The 16,852-nt window shown below is 39.5% G+C and overlaps 1 protein-coding gene across 13 annotated transcripts in view; it reads right to left on the bottom strand.

The window, feature by feature from the left end:
• Positions 1-11,378: 11,378 nt before the first annotated feature.
• Positions 11,379-16,852, bottom strand: part of kcnma1a (potassium large conductance calcium-activated channel, subfamily M, alpha member 1a) — a 316,984-nt gene continuing 311,510 nt past the window's right edge. For 6 of the 13 annotated variants that reach the window (XM_055162661.1, XM_055162651.1, XM_055162662.1 and 3 more), the window contains one exon: positions 12,378-12,529. In XM_055162661.1, coding sequence (XP_055018636.1) covers positions 12,508-12,529 — 22 coding nt within the window. In that variant the 3' untranslated portion in view covers positions 12,378-12,507. Of the gene's footprint in view, positions 12,530-16,852 lie in introns of all 13 variants that reach the window. The other 7 variants (XM_055162655.1, XM_055162649.1, XM_055162657.1 and 4 more) reach the window with 2 other exon arrangements.

The raw sequence follows: 16,852 nt of genomic DNA on the forward strand, positions 1-16,852 counted from the left end.
ACTACAGAAAAAGGCAATTTCAAGTAAATATGCATTCTGTGAGTTCTGTTACTGTGGTAATAAACAGTGTGAACATTCATACTGCATGGTCATTTTCAGGGGTCAGGCATCACACTGTGTCAAAATGTGTGGAATTATGTCTGTGAACATTAAAACATTTTGTTCACTTGGATAAAAAGTTTTTGATTCTTTGAATACGGTGAAGAAAAGAGACCTGTACCACAAGCTGAAAAACAAACAACCAACAATAACAGCAACAACTTCTACTTTTACTTTGTTATCAACTAAAATGTTATAGGACAGGGGTGGGCCGATACAGACAAATATGGACATCTCAGTATTCTTCTGGAGTATGGCAATGACTAGATTAGGGACGCACCAACTGGACACTGGTATCGGATATCAGCTTCCAAATATCGGTTAAGTCGATATCCCTGTTTGACATACAGTATAAATGGGTGTAATAAGACTATTTACTGGTTGTAGTCTCAGAATGTTTGAACTTGTATTTAAGTTGTTCTGTTGTTACTTGAGAGATAAATAACAGCTACATCCCACATTTGGTCTCATTTTATTTTAGTGTAAAGATATAAATGATGTTTTCAGTCTCTGCATTGGTATTGGTTCATATCGGATATTCAGATACGTCTGTATATTAGACGTAGACTTCGAGTTAGATGTGGAGGTAGGCGTAGAGTTAAATGTAGACTTAGATGTAGGCATAGACTTAAGAGTTAGATTTAGGATTAGATGTAGACTAAGACATACACTTTGAGTTAGACTTAGACATAGACTTTGAGTTAGATGTAGACTTCGAGTTAGATGTAGACTTCGAGTTAGACATAGATGTAGACCTAGAGTCAGACGTAGACTTCGAGTTAGACGTAGACATAGACGTAGACTTCGAGTTAGATGTAGAGTTAGACTTAAACATAGACTTTGAGTTAAACGTAGACATAGACTTTGAGTTAGACTTAGACTTAGACTTCGAGTTAGACATAGATGTAGACTTTGAGTTAGATGTAGACTTCAAGTTAGACATAGATGTAGACCTAGAGTTAGACATAGACTTCGAGTTAGATGTAGAGTTAGACTTAAACATAGACTTTGAGTTAGATTCAGAGTTACGTCAACTTAGACTTAGACGTAGACTTAGACGTAGACTTCGAGTTGGATGTAGATGTAAACGTAGATGTAGACCTTGAGTTAGACGTAGAAATGGACGTAGACTTGGATGTAGACTTAGACGTAGACTTCGAGTTAGATGTAGAGTTAGACTTAGAGTTAGACTTAGACTTTGAGTTAGATTCAGAGTTACGTAGACTTAGACATAGACTTAGACGTAGACGTAGACTTCGAGTTAGACGTACATGTAAACGTAGATGTAGACTTTGAGTTAGACATAGACAAAGACGTAGACTTCGAGTTAGATGTAGAGTTAGACTTAGCCTTAGACGTAGACTTTGAGTTAGATTCAGGGTAAGACGAAGACTTAAACTTAGACATAGACTTCGAGTTAGACGTAGACATAGACATACACATAGACTTAGACGTAGACTTTAAGTTAGACAAAGATGTAGACTTCGAGTTAGATGTAGACTTCGAGTTAGACATAGATGTAGACCTAGAGTTAGACGTAGACTTCGAGTTAGATGTAGAGTTAGACTTAAACATAGACTTTGAGTTAGATTCAGAGTTACGTCAACTTAGACTTAGACGTAGACTTCGAGTTGAATGTAGATGTAAAGGTAGATGTAGACGTTGAGTTAGACGTATAAATAGACGTAGACTTAGACGGAGACTTTGAGTTAGATGTAGAGTTAGACTTAGACTTTGAGTTAGATTCAGAGTTACGTAGACTTAGACATAGACTTAGACGTAGACTTCGAGTTAGACGTACATGTAAACGTAGATGTAGACTTTGAGTTAGACATAGACAAAGACGTAGACTTCGAGTTAGATGTAGAGTTAGATTTAGCCTTAAACGTAGACTTTGAGTTAGATTCAGAGTTAGACGAAGACTTAAACTTAGACATAGAATTCGAGTTAGACATAGACATAGACATACACATAGACTTAGACTTCAAGTTAGACATAGATGTAGACTTCGAGTTAGACGCAGACGTAGACTTAGACTTAGTATCGGAATCAGTATTGTAACTGAAAAATCTGGATCGATTTTTCTGGATCGACATTTCATCAAAATCGTGCTAAACTAATATGTAACTGTTATGACTGAAGTTCAAGCACTGCATAAAACATTGTAAAAATATTCCGTTATGAAGATTACAATGAAAACGTCTGTTATATAAGCTCGTATTAAAGCTTTTTACTTTGTTATATATTTTTTTCATTATAGGCAATATACCCAGTGTTCTAATCACAAAATATCAATTGTAATATATCAAGTTGTGAAGATAGCTCACTTCTATATAACGGTGCCTAAGACATGTTTGATCCAGCTACTTGATGCAGTTACCTGGTCTTCTCATTTCCCCCAGATGCCCTGCCTGACGCAACCCTCTCCATTTATCTTGGTTCAAGATCTACAACACACAAAAAGTATAATACATGACCTTGTTGCACATACATGTAGCTTATAGAACACACAGACAACCACATTTGCCTTTCTGCCCCCATCACAACTCACCTGAGCTTTTGTTCTCCTCGTCTCACTCTGATAAAGACACAGCGCAGTCAATAGTCAGGATCTGGGCTTCGACTGCTCTGTCAGCCGCTGTCAGCTCCCTCAGCCCTGTGTGAATGAGCCACACGGAGGACGGTAAATATTATTGGCATTCTGACACCCTCTCGCTGCGACCAACTGTGTAAAATTGTTAATAAGGGACATGATGGAGGAAGCGCGCGGGCTGTCGGGGAGATAGAAGTAACCTCGGCTCCCTGGCAATTATCCAGGAGCAGGGCCGATGATTTAAGGACTGCCGGAGAGCTTTGTTTTGGCACAGTGGCTCTATAAAAGACACGAGGGTCACAGCTGGACAAGGCCACAAATGTACACTTGAATGTGGCGTGTGGAAAAAATGACTAAATAACAGTACAACTAGAGGAGTTAGAAGAGGGATGTTGACTCTATATGATGGGGTCTCAACAGGTAAAGGTTAATGGAATGTCAAGAATGATCTGGTTCAAGTATAGACTAATACGTTTACACTGCTTTGAAATTGGGTGGCGCTGTTGAGGTGTTCAATATACTGGAAATAGTGGGAATTATCATGTCATGCACTTTACCTCGTGGTTTTCTACAAAGAACTAAAGTCTTAAAAACTAAAACATAATTGAATTTTGAAAAAAACTATACATTCTGGTTATGTTATTCAAATTAATAGATTAGAATATGTACATTGAAAAATTTGATGCAAATTTTATCCAGCAGTTGTCAGGCAGATGTTTTAGTTTTAGCAGATTCTTCGTGATCTTTGTTTATAGTCGAAAGTGCCTCGATGTAGGGTAAACATCGGTTAATGGTTTTCTGTGGCAAAATATCTGTGGAAATGCTATTTTTCAGCAGCTTCATAAATCTGCCCCATCACCAAATCTTCATCAACAAGGTCGACAAAGAACATATTCTGTTCATGGAATTTTCCACAACTATCAAGGTAAGAAAGACGAAAACTTAAAGGCAAACTACTAGCATTATGAACTACTCCTGAGCAAAACTAATGTTATGGTCATGAATAAAACATAAGAAACTTTTAACTCAGACTGATTCTACAATTAAAATTAAAAACGATTTCATGATGTAGATATTAAACATGTACTCTGTGAACATCTGCATTCAGACTGCACAAATCCATCTATTTATTCTAGAATCAGTCTGATTTAACAAATTACTTATTAATGAATTACTTATTACTTATGTTTTATACATTAGTTTTCATCTTTCTTACCTTGATAGTTGTGGATAAATTCTTCATGGACAGAATATGTCCTTTGTTGACTTTGTTAGTTGAAGATTTGGTGATGGGGCAGATTTATGAAGCAAGATATTTCCAGAGACATTTCGCTATAGAAAACCATGAACCGGAAGTCCCGCAAACTTACAACGGGGCACTTCCGGCCGTTGTGAAAAAGTCTATTGGAGAGTTTTGACCTCAATACTGACTCAATGTATCTGTTTTTAAAATTTAGTGCATGTGCCTGAATGGTACAACAAAACCAGCAAGGATCAATGATGGAAATAATGATTTAGATTGAAAAGAAGGATTGAAGTAACAATAAAAATGTGCCCCTAAATTAGAATATATTTTTGCGTAAATGTCTTATTATGTGCTTTTGCAACAACATATGGTCTGGAAACATAACCTATCTCCATAGTATCTGATGAGGGTGACTGAGAGGCAGATTAACCAGAGAAATACATGGTCCATTTGTGTCAAAACAAACATGGTGGCTTAAAAAGTAAAAAGAAAGAAAAGGACACTGGGGAGGAGATGTCCTTCACATTTAACAGCGCCACAAATGCGACTCGAATGTCCAAACTTTAGGTGGTTGTCTGGTGCACTCTGGTCTCTACGGTTTGTTCATACCTCCTTCATTTGATCCATATAAACAGAAAGAAGAAGCTCCATTGGGAAATACTGAAAACAGTTTGAAAACATTTTGTACTGCAGTATTGCCAATGCCTGCTATGACCAAAGATACTACACCCAGCCACTAGGGGTCAGTAAACAAGCAAATTATTTTAGTCAAATCTTTATGGTTGTTACATAGAACATTTATAGTTGAATTATAACTTCCCTCGTTTAGTCACTCTTTTAGTGCGTAAGAGCAACGCCTGCATGAAGGTCAGCGTGTCCACAATCATGTTTATAAGACTGTTTTATCCAAATGCTCCATATTGTTACGTAAACCTCCTTATTATTAATTTGCCCTATTCTTCTCCTCGGCTCCCAGTGACATCGTGATAAGGCCGACATTGGCGTCTCCCTCGCATGCACCAGGTAAGTCATTACTTTTAAAGGCGCCGTATCTCCAAGTGGCAGCAGGACACGTTGATAGCCGAATAAAGTACACACCCGTAAACATTTATGCTAGCATTTCTCACTGTATGATTACACTTTTATGGTTATATTCCAACACAGCTCTTTTTTTCTATTTTGAAAGGGTGTGCGGGGAAAAGGGGGGCTGTAGACCAGACCCATGGGTGGCATTTCTCCCCTTCGCTTTATGCTCGGAGAGGGGAGAGTCCTTCGCTGTTTTGTTCGGTAAACACACAACCAGGCTAAATGGCTGATCAATCAATTTGACTGGGATCGACCCGGCATCAGTTCTGGCCGCATGCACACACCCGGAGCCACTTTATTGTAAATCAATCATTTTGAAAACACCTCACATCGGGAGCCCTGGTTCCTCACTAACAAGCCATCAATTCAAGCCGGGCTGCAGCGTGGCGGAGCACCCTTATCACAGCACAAATCAGCAGCCAAACATATACGCCGTTCCCACCACCTCTCCTTTCTGTCCTGTTTTGACATTTCGAAAGGAGGAGGAGGAGACGACGCAAATTTTCAGAGCGTGTCACTTAAAGGAAGCCTGTTTCATCAGCCGGTTTCACTTTGTAGAAACCGTCTGACCTCGCAGTGTTAGAATTCGTTCGCTCGACGGCAGGCGGGTACTTTTTTTTATTTAACCAATCACTACTATTTGGTTGTGACGTATGTAATGCGCCGTTATCGAGGCAAAAGGGGATATTAAACTTTTCTGAAATCCCATAGGAAGAAGGGCAATAACGTCTTTCCCCTTGATTAAATTCACCAAAGATTCTCTTTGTTCCGGCTTTAAATCCTCGATCTCAGAAATCGTTGACAACACAGAATATATGGCTCTTCGCTGATTGGCTGTTGTCCAAACTCCCACTTCCAGGGTGTTTGCGAACCGTCCAATGTATTCTGATTCCTGACTTAGTCGCTGGAGAGAAATGAAATTGAGCAGTGGCACTAGGTGGCGCCAGCCTGGCTAACTTAATGGTGCATTGTGCCAGTGGAGGGTCCATCAAATTTTTTTCTCCATGCTTAGTCTCGAATGTTTCACAGTATGGCATTAAACCTGTCTATCTGCATGGAGACAAAACCAGACCAAGTTACAGGTCAGATCTGTGGAGAGACGACCCCGCTCACATACAGAATGAATATTTCTCTAGACATTTTTGAGCTATAAACCACATATACTTTATTAAATATAAGGTAAAGCTGTTTAATGTCATACTGTGGAACATTCCAAGCAAAACAGCATCATAACCATAGCAACAAGCAGGTGATGGACCCCCAACCAAAAAGTTACATAGTGCAGCTTTAAGATAGCCCAAGGGTAATGGAGTTTGCACATTTGGCAGAGAAATGAGGGCAAATGCCAGGGCGGGTAGTGCGTCCTCCCGGCCACTGCCTGTTTGACGTTAAGAGTGTGAAATTGCACACTTGAGCTGGAGGAGAGGTGGAGGAGGAGGGTCCACAGACGGCTGGGATGTCCACTCCAGCGCTATATGTCCTACGAGCACCGTCTCAACAGTCATCGTCCTCATCATCACACCTCTGAATTGGTGGTGTCCATGCGAGCTGAAGGATCCTCTGGAGATGCAGTCGTACCCTTGACACTAGTGGACTCAATGGGCAAAAGAAGGTTATTGGACTATGAAAGGGCAGAGTATGGGCTGTGTGTTTACCCGATCTGGCTTTGGACAGCTTGATAAGGAACGCCACATTTACACTGTCTCAATGATGTGTCAGCCTGGATGGATTGGTGGGAAGAAAGATTGTGTTTCAGATTTAAGCAGCTGTGGAGTGACTTTGTAAGGCAGGCTCAGAGATATAATGGCAGCTCACTCTAACGCTGATTTATTTGAGCTTTAGTTGTCTGGCAAATTTTATACAGATGGATATCAGTCTGGTCTGCATGCCTTCCTTCAGATCTCGAGCCAGAACCAAATCTGATCGTCCAAATATGATCGTCCAATCAAATATGACTAAGGAGCTCATCTATCATTTACAAACAAAATGATACCTCAGATTAACAGAGTTTAGTGCTTCACTCATTGGTTCTGCAGAAATCCACAATGTTTTTCAGTGCTTGTGATATCTTTTCCCCTTGTATTCCTCGTAAGCAGTCGTATTTGTTTTGATAAAGACAGACCACGCATGTCACTGATTGGCTAATCCACTTGTCAATCACGCCCATCTGAAGTAGGGAGATTCACCGGGGAAGCACGTATTCTGGATCCTACAGCAAATTCAAAATGAAGTGGAGCAACTGCCCGTGCAGAACCTTTACTGGAGAATAAACGATCAATAAAAGCAACTTCAGCAGGGGTTAGAGTAAAAATCCTTTACCATATGGTTTCTAGCCTATAGCAATTCATAGAAAGGTCAGTAGGTGGCAATAATACATCATCTTATTACTATTAGGCCTATATAGCTGTTTAAAAGTAAATGATACTTGGCCCAACATGTAAGAAGATAACATAACAAGGGAAAAACATGCTACTCCACACATAAAGGCCCTATGTGTAAAGTACATTTATTTATACAATAAGAGCAATCAGGAAAACCAAGCCATGGAAATCAAGTGTTTTTTAGTTTGTGACCCATAGGCTGAGGTGACAGATGTCCAGACACCTGCCCTGATGCCCTTTATCACATCAGCTGTCTGCGCCTGAGCAGATATTTGCCCCAAAATGGAATAAATATGATTAGGATTGCATCCACTCCCCTGATCCGGCCTGACTGACAGCCTGACAGGTGGGCGTGATGGAGCGGCTAACAGCGTGCCAATAAACGTAAATCCAGACTAATAGCATCATAGACTCAGGGATTGGAGAGGGTTGGTGCTGTGACTCGGATCACTGGGTCATGGCCCTCTCCCAAAGTGAACCTGTGGAAAATGCCACATGTTCATCCACTGACAGTCAAGTAACAGCTGCATATATGTACCCTACAGGAGTGTGCATCACAGATATAACAGAATAAATTCACCCAAAAAGTGAATTCAACTGTGTAAGTATTTTTACATTAAAATTGATTCAGATTTGAGTTTAGTATCAGCACAGTCCACAGACACACACTCAGCTTTGTTTGATGTTAAATATTCTACGCTTTAGGCTGATTTACACTAAACTACTGAGCACATGGGATCTCTACTTTCCACGTGAAGAGTGAGAAGGCCTGTAGAGACTGGAGAGAAGAGTTAAACACTGAAGAACCTAATGTAGGTCATCCACCACAACAGAAGGTCATTCACAAGTCTAACCCAGGACCCTGTGTCCAAGAGTCCAAATGAGACACATCTGTCTGAGCAGTAAACACGTTACAGAAAATATCCCGGATGTAGCATGTGATAAACTATTTATTATTCATATTAAATTAATATAAAAAATGCATTAAATCAAATAATAATTACACAAGTAAACACAGTAGTCTACTGTATTTGACTAGGCTACTGAGTACTGCCAACCTCTGCCTCTGACCCAACGTTATACATGTAGCCTAATGATTTTCATTTGACATGAAAAGGAAGGCCTGAATGCACAGGGGCACATATTTCTTTGAATAAACACAACATAAGCATGATCTACTGTAGGTTTTGATAAAAGGCCGTTTTACTAAAATATATATATTTTTTTCTGTGTAACATGGTAAAATCCCAGAGAGATTACCGTGAACATGCAAAGTTACAAAACTCACTTTTTTTCCTCACAAAAGTCTCGTAGTGTGAGTCAGGGGGCCGCCAGTAGAAGTCTGGGTGAAATTGTGCCAAAGTTATGTCTCTTTGTCAAAGAAATCATCGAATGAAATTCACAAATGCAGTTTTTTCTCACAGCTGATGTTTGGAAATTTTGAATGATGCAAAAAAAATAAATGGGTCACATTTCTAATTTGGCCTTTTTAAAAATAAAATAATAATAAAAATTAAGATGAAGTAAATTAAGGTTTAGGCTACTGGACTAGGTGAACGCAGATATATGCCCCTAAATGGAATAAATATGACTGGGATAACAGTACATGTACAGAAAGGCAGGTTTATCTGCTAAACTGAAGAGAACAGAAAGCAACTGGCAAAAATAATAGGCCACAGTTTGGAAGTAACAGCTGGTTTAAAGTTCTGCATGAGACAGACACAAAGGCAAATCATTCACAACGTAAGAGTGATGCATGAAAGCGAGACAGACTGTGATGCTCCAACAGTGGTGCTAGTTCATGTGGGTGTAGGCCTAGAATTTGGATGAACTGACAAAAGACCATTTTAGAACACAAATACATCCATTTTAATTTGAGAAAATACAAAAAGAAACCATGTACAATCTATGTACAAACGTTTTGTACAAGACAATATAATTATCAGCAGATTATATTTGACAGAGTCAGGTAGATCAACTCAGCACCATCAAATAATCCATGTATCCTTTACATTTTGAACACATCCAAACTAATATGACTTAAATGACACAACTCCAGTTTTGTGTGGTGAGATGCTGTGTGGACAGATCCTGTTTGTGGTTTAAGCAGTGTCCTGAACTATACTCAACTGACAGGCAGCCAACACAAAAAAGCAATTCTTAAAAAATAATAATAATAAAATTGCTGAATGCAATATTTTAAGACTTGATACCCACCCCCCCAATCCCATAAGTTTACAATTTTCCATAACTATTCCCAGCAAATAAGTTAAACCCTTCCTTTAGAGCAAAACAGATGAACAAAAATAACAGTAGAGCGCTTTGTTGTCTTTGATTTAAGAACACATGATCCCAGCGTATCCTTCAGTCATCCATGTTACATAACTCCACCTGACCTGATATGTTTCATGCTAATGCCACTTCTCGCTTTAGTGGGACTGGCCGGGCCCTCCACTTGACCCCTCGCTCTGTCTGGCACGGCGCCGGCACGGAGGCATTGGTGGCTTGGATGTTCTCCGTACCAGCGCAAGACGTGGTTTTCACAGTGGAAAACGACAAGGACTTGGGTATCTGAATGACTGAAGGATGCAACTTTTCATGGCACTTCAAAGAAAACGTACAATGCAAAGACCCAAACAACAAACAGGCAAGGAGCATTCGAAAGACAGAGCTGACGCTACGAGGTGAACAACTGCGTTTGGATGTAGCTTAGGATGCTAGTTTTGCAGCATGTAAAGTAGATAGTAGTATTCCTATGCTTAAGTACTTTGAGAATACTGTGTAAACAAAGAAGCAGTCAGGACAGAGAAAAGTTGAGACAGATTTTGACGAGCTGACAAAATGGAATGTAAACCCTGCAGTACAATAATGTTACGATTGGAAACTTAAGGGAGATCTCTCTTGCTGAATTGGTGCTACCTTCCATCTTTGTTGAGAATAAACCTGATATCATATTTCGTCTGGTGTGCTGCTTACGAATTATACTTTTATCTTTTTATCTTTTTGTAAACACTTTTCACGTTTTTCATTCTATGTATAATGTTCATCGCTGTACCAAATATTGTGTAATAATCATCAATCACATATTTGGTGAAATGAAGTCTATTCTGCTACAGTGTGACGACGGATCACAGTTGTAAAGTTCACTTGAGGACAATGTGTATGAGGCTTGAGTCTAGCATCAGCACAGCCCACAGACACACACTAAACTCAGCTTTGTTGAATGTTACGTATTCTACGCTTTAGGCGGATTTACACTAAACTACTGAGCACATGGGATCTCTACTTTCCACATGAAAAGTGTGAGAAGGCCTGCAGAGACTGGAGAGAGGAGTTAAACACTGGAAGAACCTAATGTAGGTCATCCACCACAACAGAAGGTCATTCACAAGTCTAACCCAGGAGCCTGTGTCCAAGAGTCCAAATGAGACACATCTGTCTGAGCAGTAAACGTGTTATGGAAAAGCAGCGCATTTCATTAGTTCATTGCCCAGAGCTGAGCTGCCAGACTCAATGCAAGCCTTACAGCCTTATTAGATTTCAAGTGACAACACCAGTTAACAGGGCAACAACATGAGTGTAACATCAAACTAAAAGTATCGTGACCAACAGAACATTGTGGATATGACATGTTAATTAAATAGAATAATAAATATTTTCTCATATTACACTTTGAGTTCCTATAAAAATAAGTACAAATTGATTATGCTTATGGATATAAAATAATTCTATCATAAATCCCACATGTACGTGAGGATCACAGTTCCATGTGAATCAGTGTCAGAACACACTGAAGCTCACACAGTGTTGCATTTTCAGCCACCTGCTCTGAGCTCCTGAGCAGCCCTGCTCCTGAGAGGCCAGGGGACTATGGGCTGGGCACAGAGAACATCCAAGCTCTTTACTGCCTCTGTGCCCGCCCAGTGCCAGGCGAGAGCTCCGGTCAAGGGAGGACCCGTTTTGCCCACTTTGCGATACGTGGCATTAGAGCTGTCCAGTAGAGACAGACACAAACACAAACATTCAGTAATACTAGTATTCATGGTGATCCCACTACATCACAGACAGCGCACAGAGGCGTTTGCTGCGGTGCACAGCTGCTGCTCAGAGCTCAGGCAGAGTTGGCTTCAGTTTGATAGAAAATGCAACACATGGTTATTAGACTATTAGATTCTTGTTGTAAAGGCTTTGATAAGAGCGCACATGCTAGTCTGACTGGTGCAGCATCGTGTAAGCCGACGGTGAAGATGGCACTGTAATGTTCACTCATTCACGCTCACACTCACAAACACACACACATGGACACATGAGGGACAGGCCTTCTGCCTCATGGACTCATCACAGTCTCCTCTCCTTTAGCGCACAGCCACACTCAGGAGGTGATGTTGGGGTTAGTAAGCCTCAGTAGCCTTCTCTGTGGCCTTCTCTGCAGCCTTCTCTGGTCAGACCGGTGTGTGGACAGTGGACAGTGGGCTGGGGCGGTCCAGTTGCTCTGTCAGCAGTGTTCAGTTTTTAGTGCAAATCGAACAGAAGTAGACGAGGCCAGCTGCTTTGACGTGACACATCCGGGCGACTCACAGGGAAATGATATGATCGTTATTATTGAAAACACAAATGTAACCCTCATTCTCCACACTCTAGCAGCTGTAGGCATGGAGTCTGGTCACATCCAGAGGTGAACTATTGCAGAGAATTACAGGAAGTACTTTTTTTTCCGTCAACTCTAAAATAATTCCAAAAAGTGCTAGGGGAGAGGGGCTGTACAATCCGTGTTGACTGATTGTCATTATGTACATGTCTATGGACACAGAATAAATAAACAATGTCCGAGCATGGAAGTAACATTAAAGGTATACACATTGGAGGAGGTCCCTTTAGTGGAGAGATATGACAGTCTTCCTCCTGCTCGTCAGTCCTGCGCTGACCACGGCTGTCCGCTGCTATTACAGAGCAGTCCACAAGGAGGCGGGCTTCAGCATTCGTCTTCTACTTCTCTGATTGGTGGGATCAGACTACTGGTGGATTTGTATTGGTTGACTTGGTTGGCCATGTGAGTGCTCATGGGCTTGATCTGAATGTTCCTGGGATAGGCGTTGTCCGGTTCATCTGTAAACCATTTCTTTTCTAGAGAGGAAAAAACAGAAAAGCCAGAGTCAGACTTTGGTTTGGAAGAGCACACACTGACATTTGAAAACCATACGCCTCAGTTTAAGTGGTAGACTTGTTTGTTAAGTGTAGTTATTTTATGTATTCCAATCAAATTTGGGTATATAGTAAAATATTTTAACACTTTAATAGGTGCATTGTGTAACTTTTCTGGTGGAGGATCCGCCAAACGCTTTTCACAATGGAGATGTTATTGCTTTGTCTTGAATGTTTCACAGCGTGGTATTAAACCTTTTTAACACCAAATCAGGTCAAATTACAGCTCAGATCTATGGAGAGGTCAGAATGTGTGTGTTTCTAGTAATTTTTGAACTATAAACCCACCTATAATTGAATAAATGTAAAGTAGAGCTGTTTAATGTCATACTGTGAAACATTCCAGGCACAGCAATGACATCTCCATAGAAACAAGCAGATGATGGAGCCTCCACCAAAAAAAGTTTCACAATGCACCTTTAAGTACTTATATGTTTTCAGCCAGTGCCCAAAGTGCCCTAATGGAAGGTCAAATATGCCTCTGTTGTAGCTTAACATTAAAGTCTAGTCTAACAGGATTTATTTTAATAGTAATACATTAAAAAAATCATAAATAAAAACATTAAATATGTTGCAACAGTATATTCCAGTGTTTATTTCAAGGCTCTAGTGGTGTCCTAGATAAGTAAAAAGGCATAAATGCACAGGTAGGTCTGTCACGATAATTACTATATCCACATAATGTTCAATATATGAAAGCTTGGTCAATATTTATTGTGTGTACTATTTTCTTTGCACTGCTGGGAAATTTGTAATTATTTTTTGGCTATTTGATAAGATTTGAACCGTAAAAAGTTGAATAAATAACTTCCATGACTCATTACAGATGCAAACTAAGTACTAAAGTGTTTCATTCTGCTGTTTATTTATTGCAGCTGATGATTTTTTAACTATCTTGTAGATTTTGAAAAATGTTTGGGTTTTATATCTGCTCTTGGGTTATTGTATCAGTAGCATACATTAGATATAGATACATAGATAGAAAGCAATATAGTTATTAGTTTATTTATGTATCATTTTATTTATTAGTACAATATTATCTTCTATTAACTTCAGAATTTGTTTTCGTGACAGGCCTATGCGTAGGTTTGTAGGCAGCACAGGTCTGAAGTGAGTAGTTAACTCCGGCTGGACTTCCTTGACTCTGCAGTGCCATTCAACGTGCCGGATGCTCGTGGGTAGAATTTCACGTGTATATCTGATTTGTGTGTATGTGTGTGTGTGTGGCCATGGCGACACACACACACACACACTTAAAATACAGAACAGAGCCTGAGGACAACCAACATGTCCTCCATCTACCCCTGCGTACACGAGCAAGGAGGGACTCACTCATATCAGACAATTTACACCTTCCATCCGTCACGCCTAACCCTTTACCGCTGTGACCAGGGCTGGGGGCACCGGGGCAGGGCACACTTCTTATAAACTCTGAGTAGAGCTGGACTTGGATTCAAATGAGCCTGACCTACAGAAGTTCATAATCAAATACTAGGGACATTACAAGAATATTAATTTTGTTTTCAACTGCTGGTTTAGTCTATTCAAGTTTTTTTTTTTTTTGGTTGTTTGTCTCCATGGAGATGTTATTGCTTTACCCGGCATGATTCACCATATGGCATTCAACTAACGTATCTAGACAAGCCTCCAGGCCAAGTTACAGGTCAGATCTGCAGAGAGGCGACACTACATAATGCATTATTATAGGGTACTTTTTGAGAATACGACCACTTGCAATTGAAAAAAAATGCAGGATAGGTTTAATGCCATACAGTGGAACATTCCAGGTATAACATCTTCACCCCGCCACCCCAGACCCCATTAATTCTTCTTTTAAGATAACTTGTCAAGTAAAATGATCTTGCTGCATAGAGAGATAATTTCACTACTTTTAAGTCATTTTCTGATAGATTTAAGTGTTTATAGCTTAAATTTTGCAGTGTACATTGTTTCTTAATATTTTTTCTGCATAAATAGATAACTTTTAACTTTTTGCAGTTGCTTGTGAGCGCAGTTCTGGGTCAGAGAAACCTTTAGAAAAGCTGTATAATCCATCTTTAGGTAGTATTCAGTTCTAAATGAAAAGAGTGCCTTCTTAAAAAGTCATTAATTACAAAAAGTACTCACAATATACTGTATTTTTAATAAAATAATAAGTCTATTCTACCTCTAAGATACAATTCTCCCAATATTACACTATTTTCTGAGTTGTTTCCTTATCACAAACATATCTAGAGTTGTGTTGTATTTTGTTTCATTCACACATGTTTAACACACCAATCCTGCACATTTAGGCTGTGTTTTTCTCATGTGGTAAATACAGGAAGTGCTCCACTGTGTTTTTTTGTTTGTTTGTTGTTGTTTTTTTCATCTCTGGTGTTGCCAATTTTTACTCCAGGGGTCTCCAACCTTTTTCCTCTGGTGAGCTACTTTTACAAAACGAAAATGCCAGAGAGCCACTTGTTTTAACAGTCACAAGAAATGACTATATGTAAAAGCCACATGGCACAGTTAGATGCCTATAAAACATAAACCATTATCCATTTATTAGTGCACAAACTTACACTGCAAAAAAACAAAATCTAGCCAAGTTAAGATGACTTGAAGTAAGTTTATCATGATTTGAATACATTTCAATAAAGTAAAAGTAAAATGATCTACCAATGGAATAAGACTTTTTGTACTTAAAATATGAAAATACATCTTGCTACATTTAAAATAAGAAAAAAAAAACACTACATCTAATGCTGCTTGAACTGAAAAAAAAAAAAAAAACACTTATTGCATTGGTAGATAATTTTACTTGTCAAGTTGAATCTACTCAAATAAAGCAAAATGTTCATGTACAATGGGAATAGGCATTTAATCCAAATTTTACTTATTCAGCACACTACATATAATTCAGAAATCCCTTGGTGAGATACTTGGAAGCTCCCGAGCTACAGGTTAGAGACCCCTGTTCTACTCTATGAAAAGCAAAAGGTTACAGTTGCAGTTCCTTGAGTTTTATGTGTGTTTTAATTTCTTATTGTTCCTCTGGAATCCTGCTGTGAGAGCCCTGGTCCCTGATTGGTGGATTACCTCTACACCTGGCCAATCCTGCCTCACCTCCTGACTCCTCCCCCTTATTTAAGGAGATTGGCAGCACCTGTTCAGGACTGACATTTTGTGTTTGTGTTCGTGTGTGTAGTTCTGTAGTTCAGTTCTGTTTTGTGCCTTTTTTAATTTAGTCACTCAATTCTGTTTGTGGGTTTATGTGGTTTAATTTGGGGAACTTGTGTTTTAATTTTGTGCATCCTTTAGTTTTACCACCTGTTTTGTGTAAGCCTGCGTGACCCGTTTTGTGGCACAAAACTCGTTGTCTGTTGTTTTGCATCTTAGTTTAGAGTATGTTTAGTCTGCTTTGTTGATTTACCTTTACATTTCTGTTAATTAAACATTACTTCATTTATTCAATTTTTCCATTGGTTTATTTTTGTTACTTCCCTTACCCTAAGCTGGGTCGTAACAGTTGTAACTTGTAAACAGCTACTACATGACATCAAAAGGTGGAACAAAGCATTTTGAGCTTTGGAGATGTAGACCGACAAATAATAAAGGGTCACTCAAACGTGTGAATGAGACAAAACACTACTCCAGGTATGTTTTGGGGAAGGTAACAACATTCCAACATGTCTTAAATCTCACAAGAGTCAATTCTGTGTAATGTAGGACCTTTTAAAATAATAGTTCCAAGTCTTCAAACTTTAAATTATGACCAAAATAATTGAATCAAGACTTTTCTTTTTAAATCAGCCCTATAATTTAGACACATGCATTTTCTCTACGCAAACGTCTGCTACAGTGTCGTGACAGGAGAGCATTCAGAAGGAGGGTGTATGCGCAGACACACAAACCTCTCACACAATGCAAACCAGTCAAGCCCCAAAGAAAGAAAGAAAGAAAGAAAGAAAAAGAAAAATCAGGAGAGGCGTGACTAATGGTGAAACGAGTGACGATGTGGGGAGCTCTGCGTCACGGAAAGCCATATCCAAATAGTGGAGGAAAAGGAGGATAATGATGAGGAGGAGGAGAAGAAATAGGTGGAGCCATCTGAACTTCATGCAGTGTGGATGGTCTTGATCATGGAAGAGGGGAGGAGGAGGAGGAGGAGTAGCAGCAGCACGTTTACTTCCATCGTTGGTGAAAGCAAAACTTAAACTGAGGCATGGTTCAGAAACTTCAGATTTTTTCCCAGAAAGCATC

This window comes from Boleophthalmus pectinirostris, unplaced genomic scaffold, assembly GCF_026225935.1.
Source record: "Boleophthalmus pectinirostris isolate CB_2022bp ecotype Guang Dong unplaced genomic scaffold, ASM2622593v1 HiC_scaffold_5, whole genome shotgun sequence".
In the NCBI taxonomy this organism is placed as follows: Eukaryota; Metazoa; Chordata; class Actinopteri; order Gobiiformes; family Gobiidae; genus Boleophthalmus; species Boleophthalmus pectinirostris.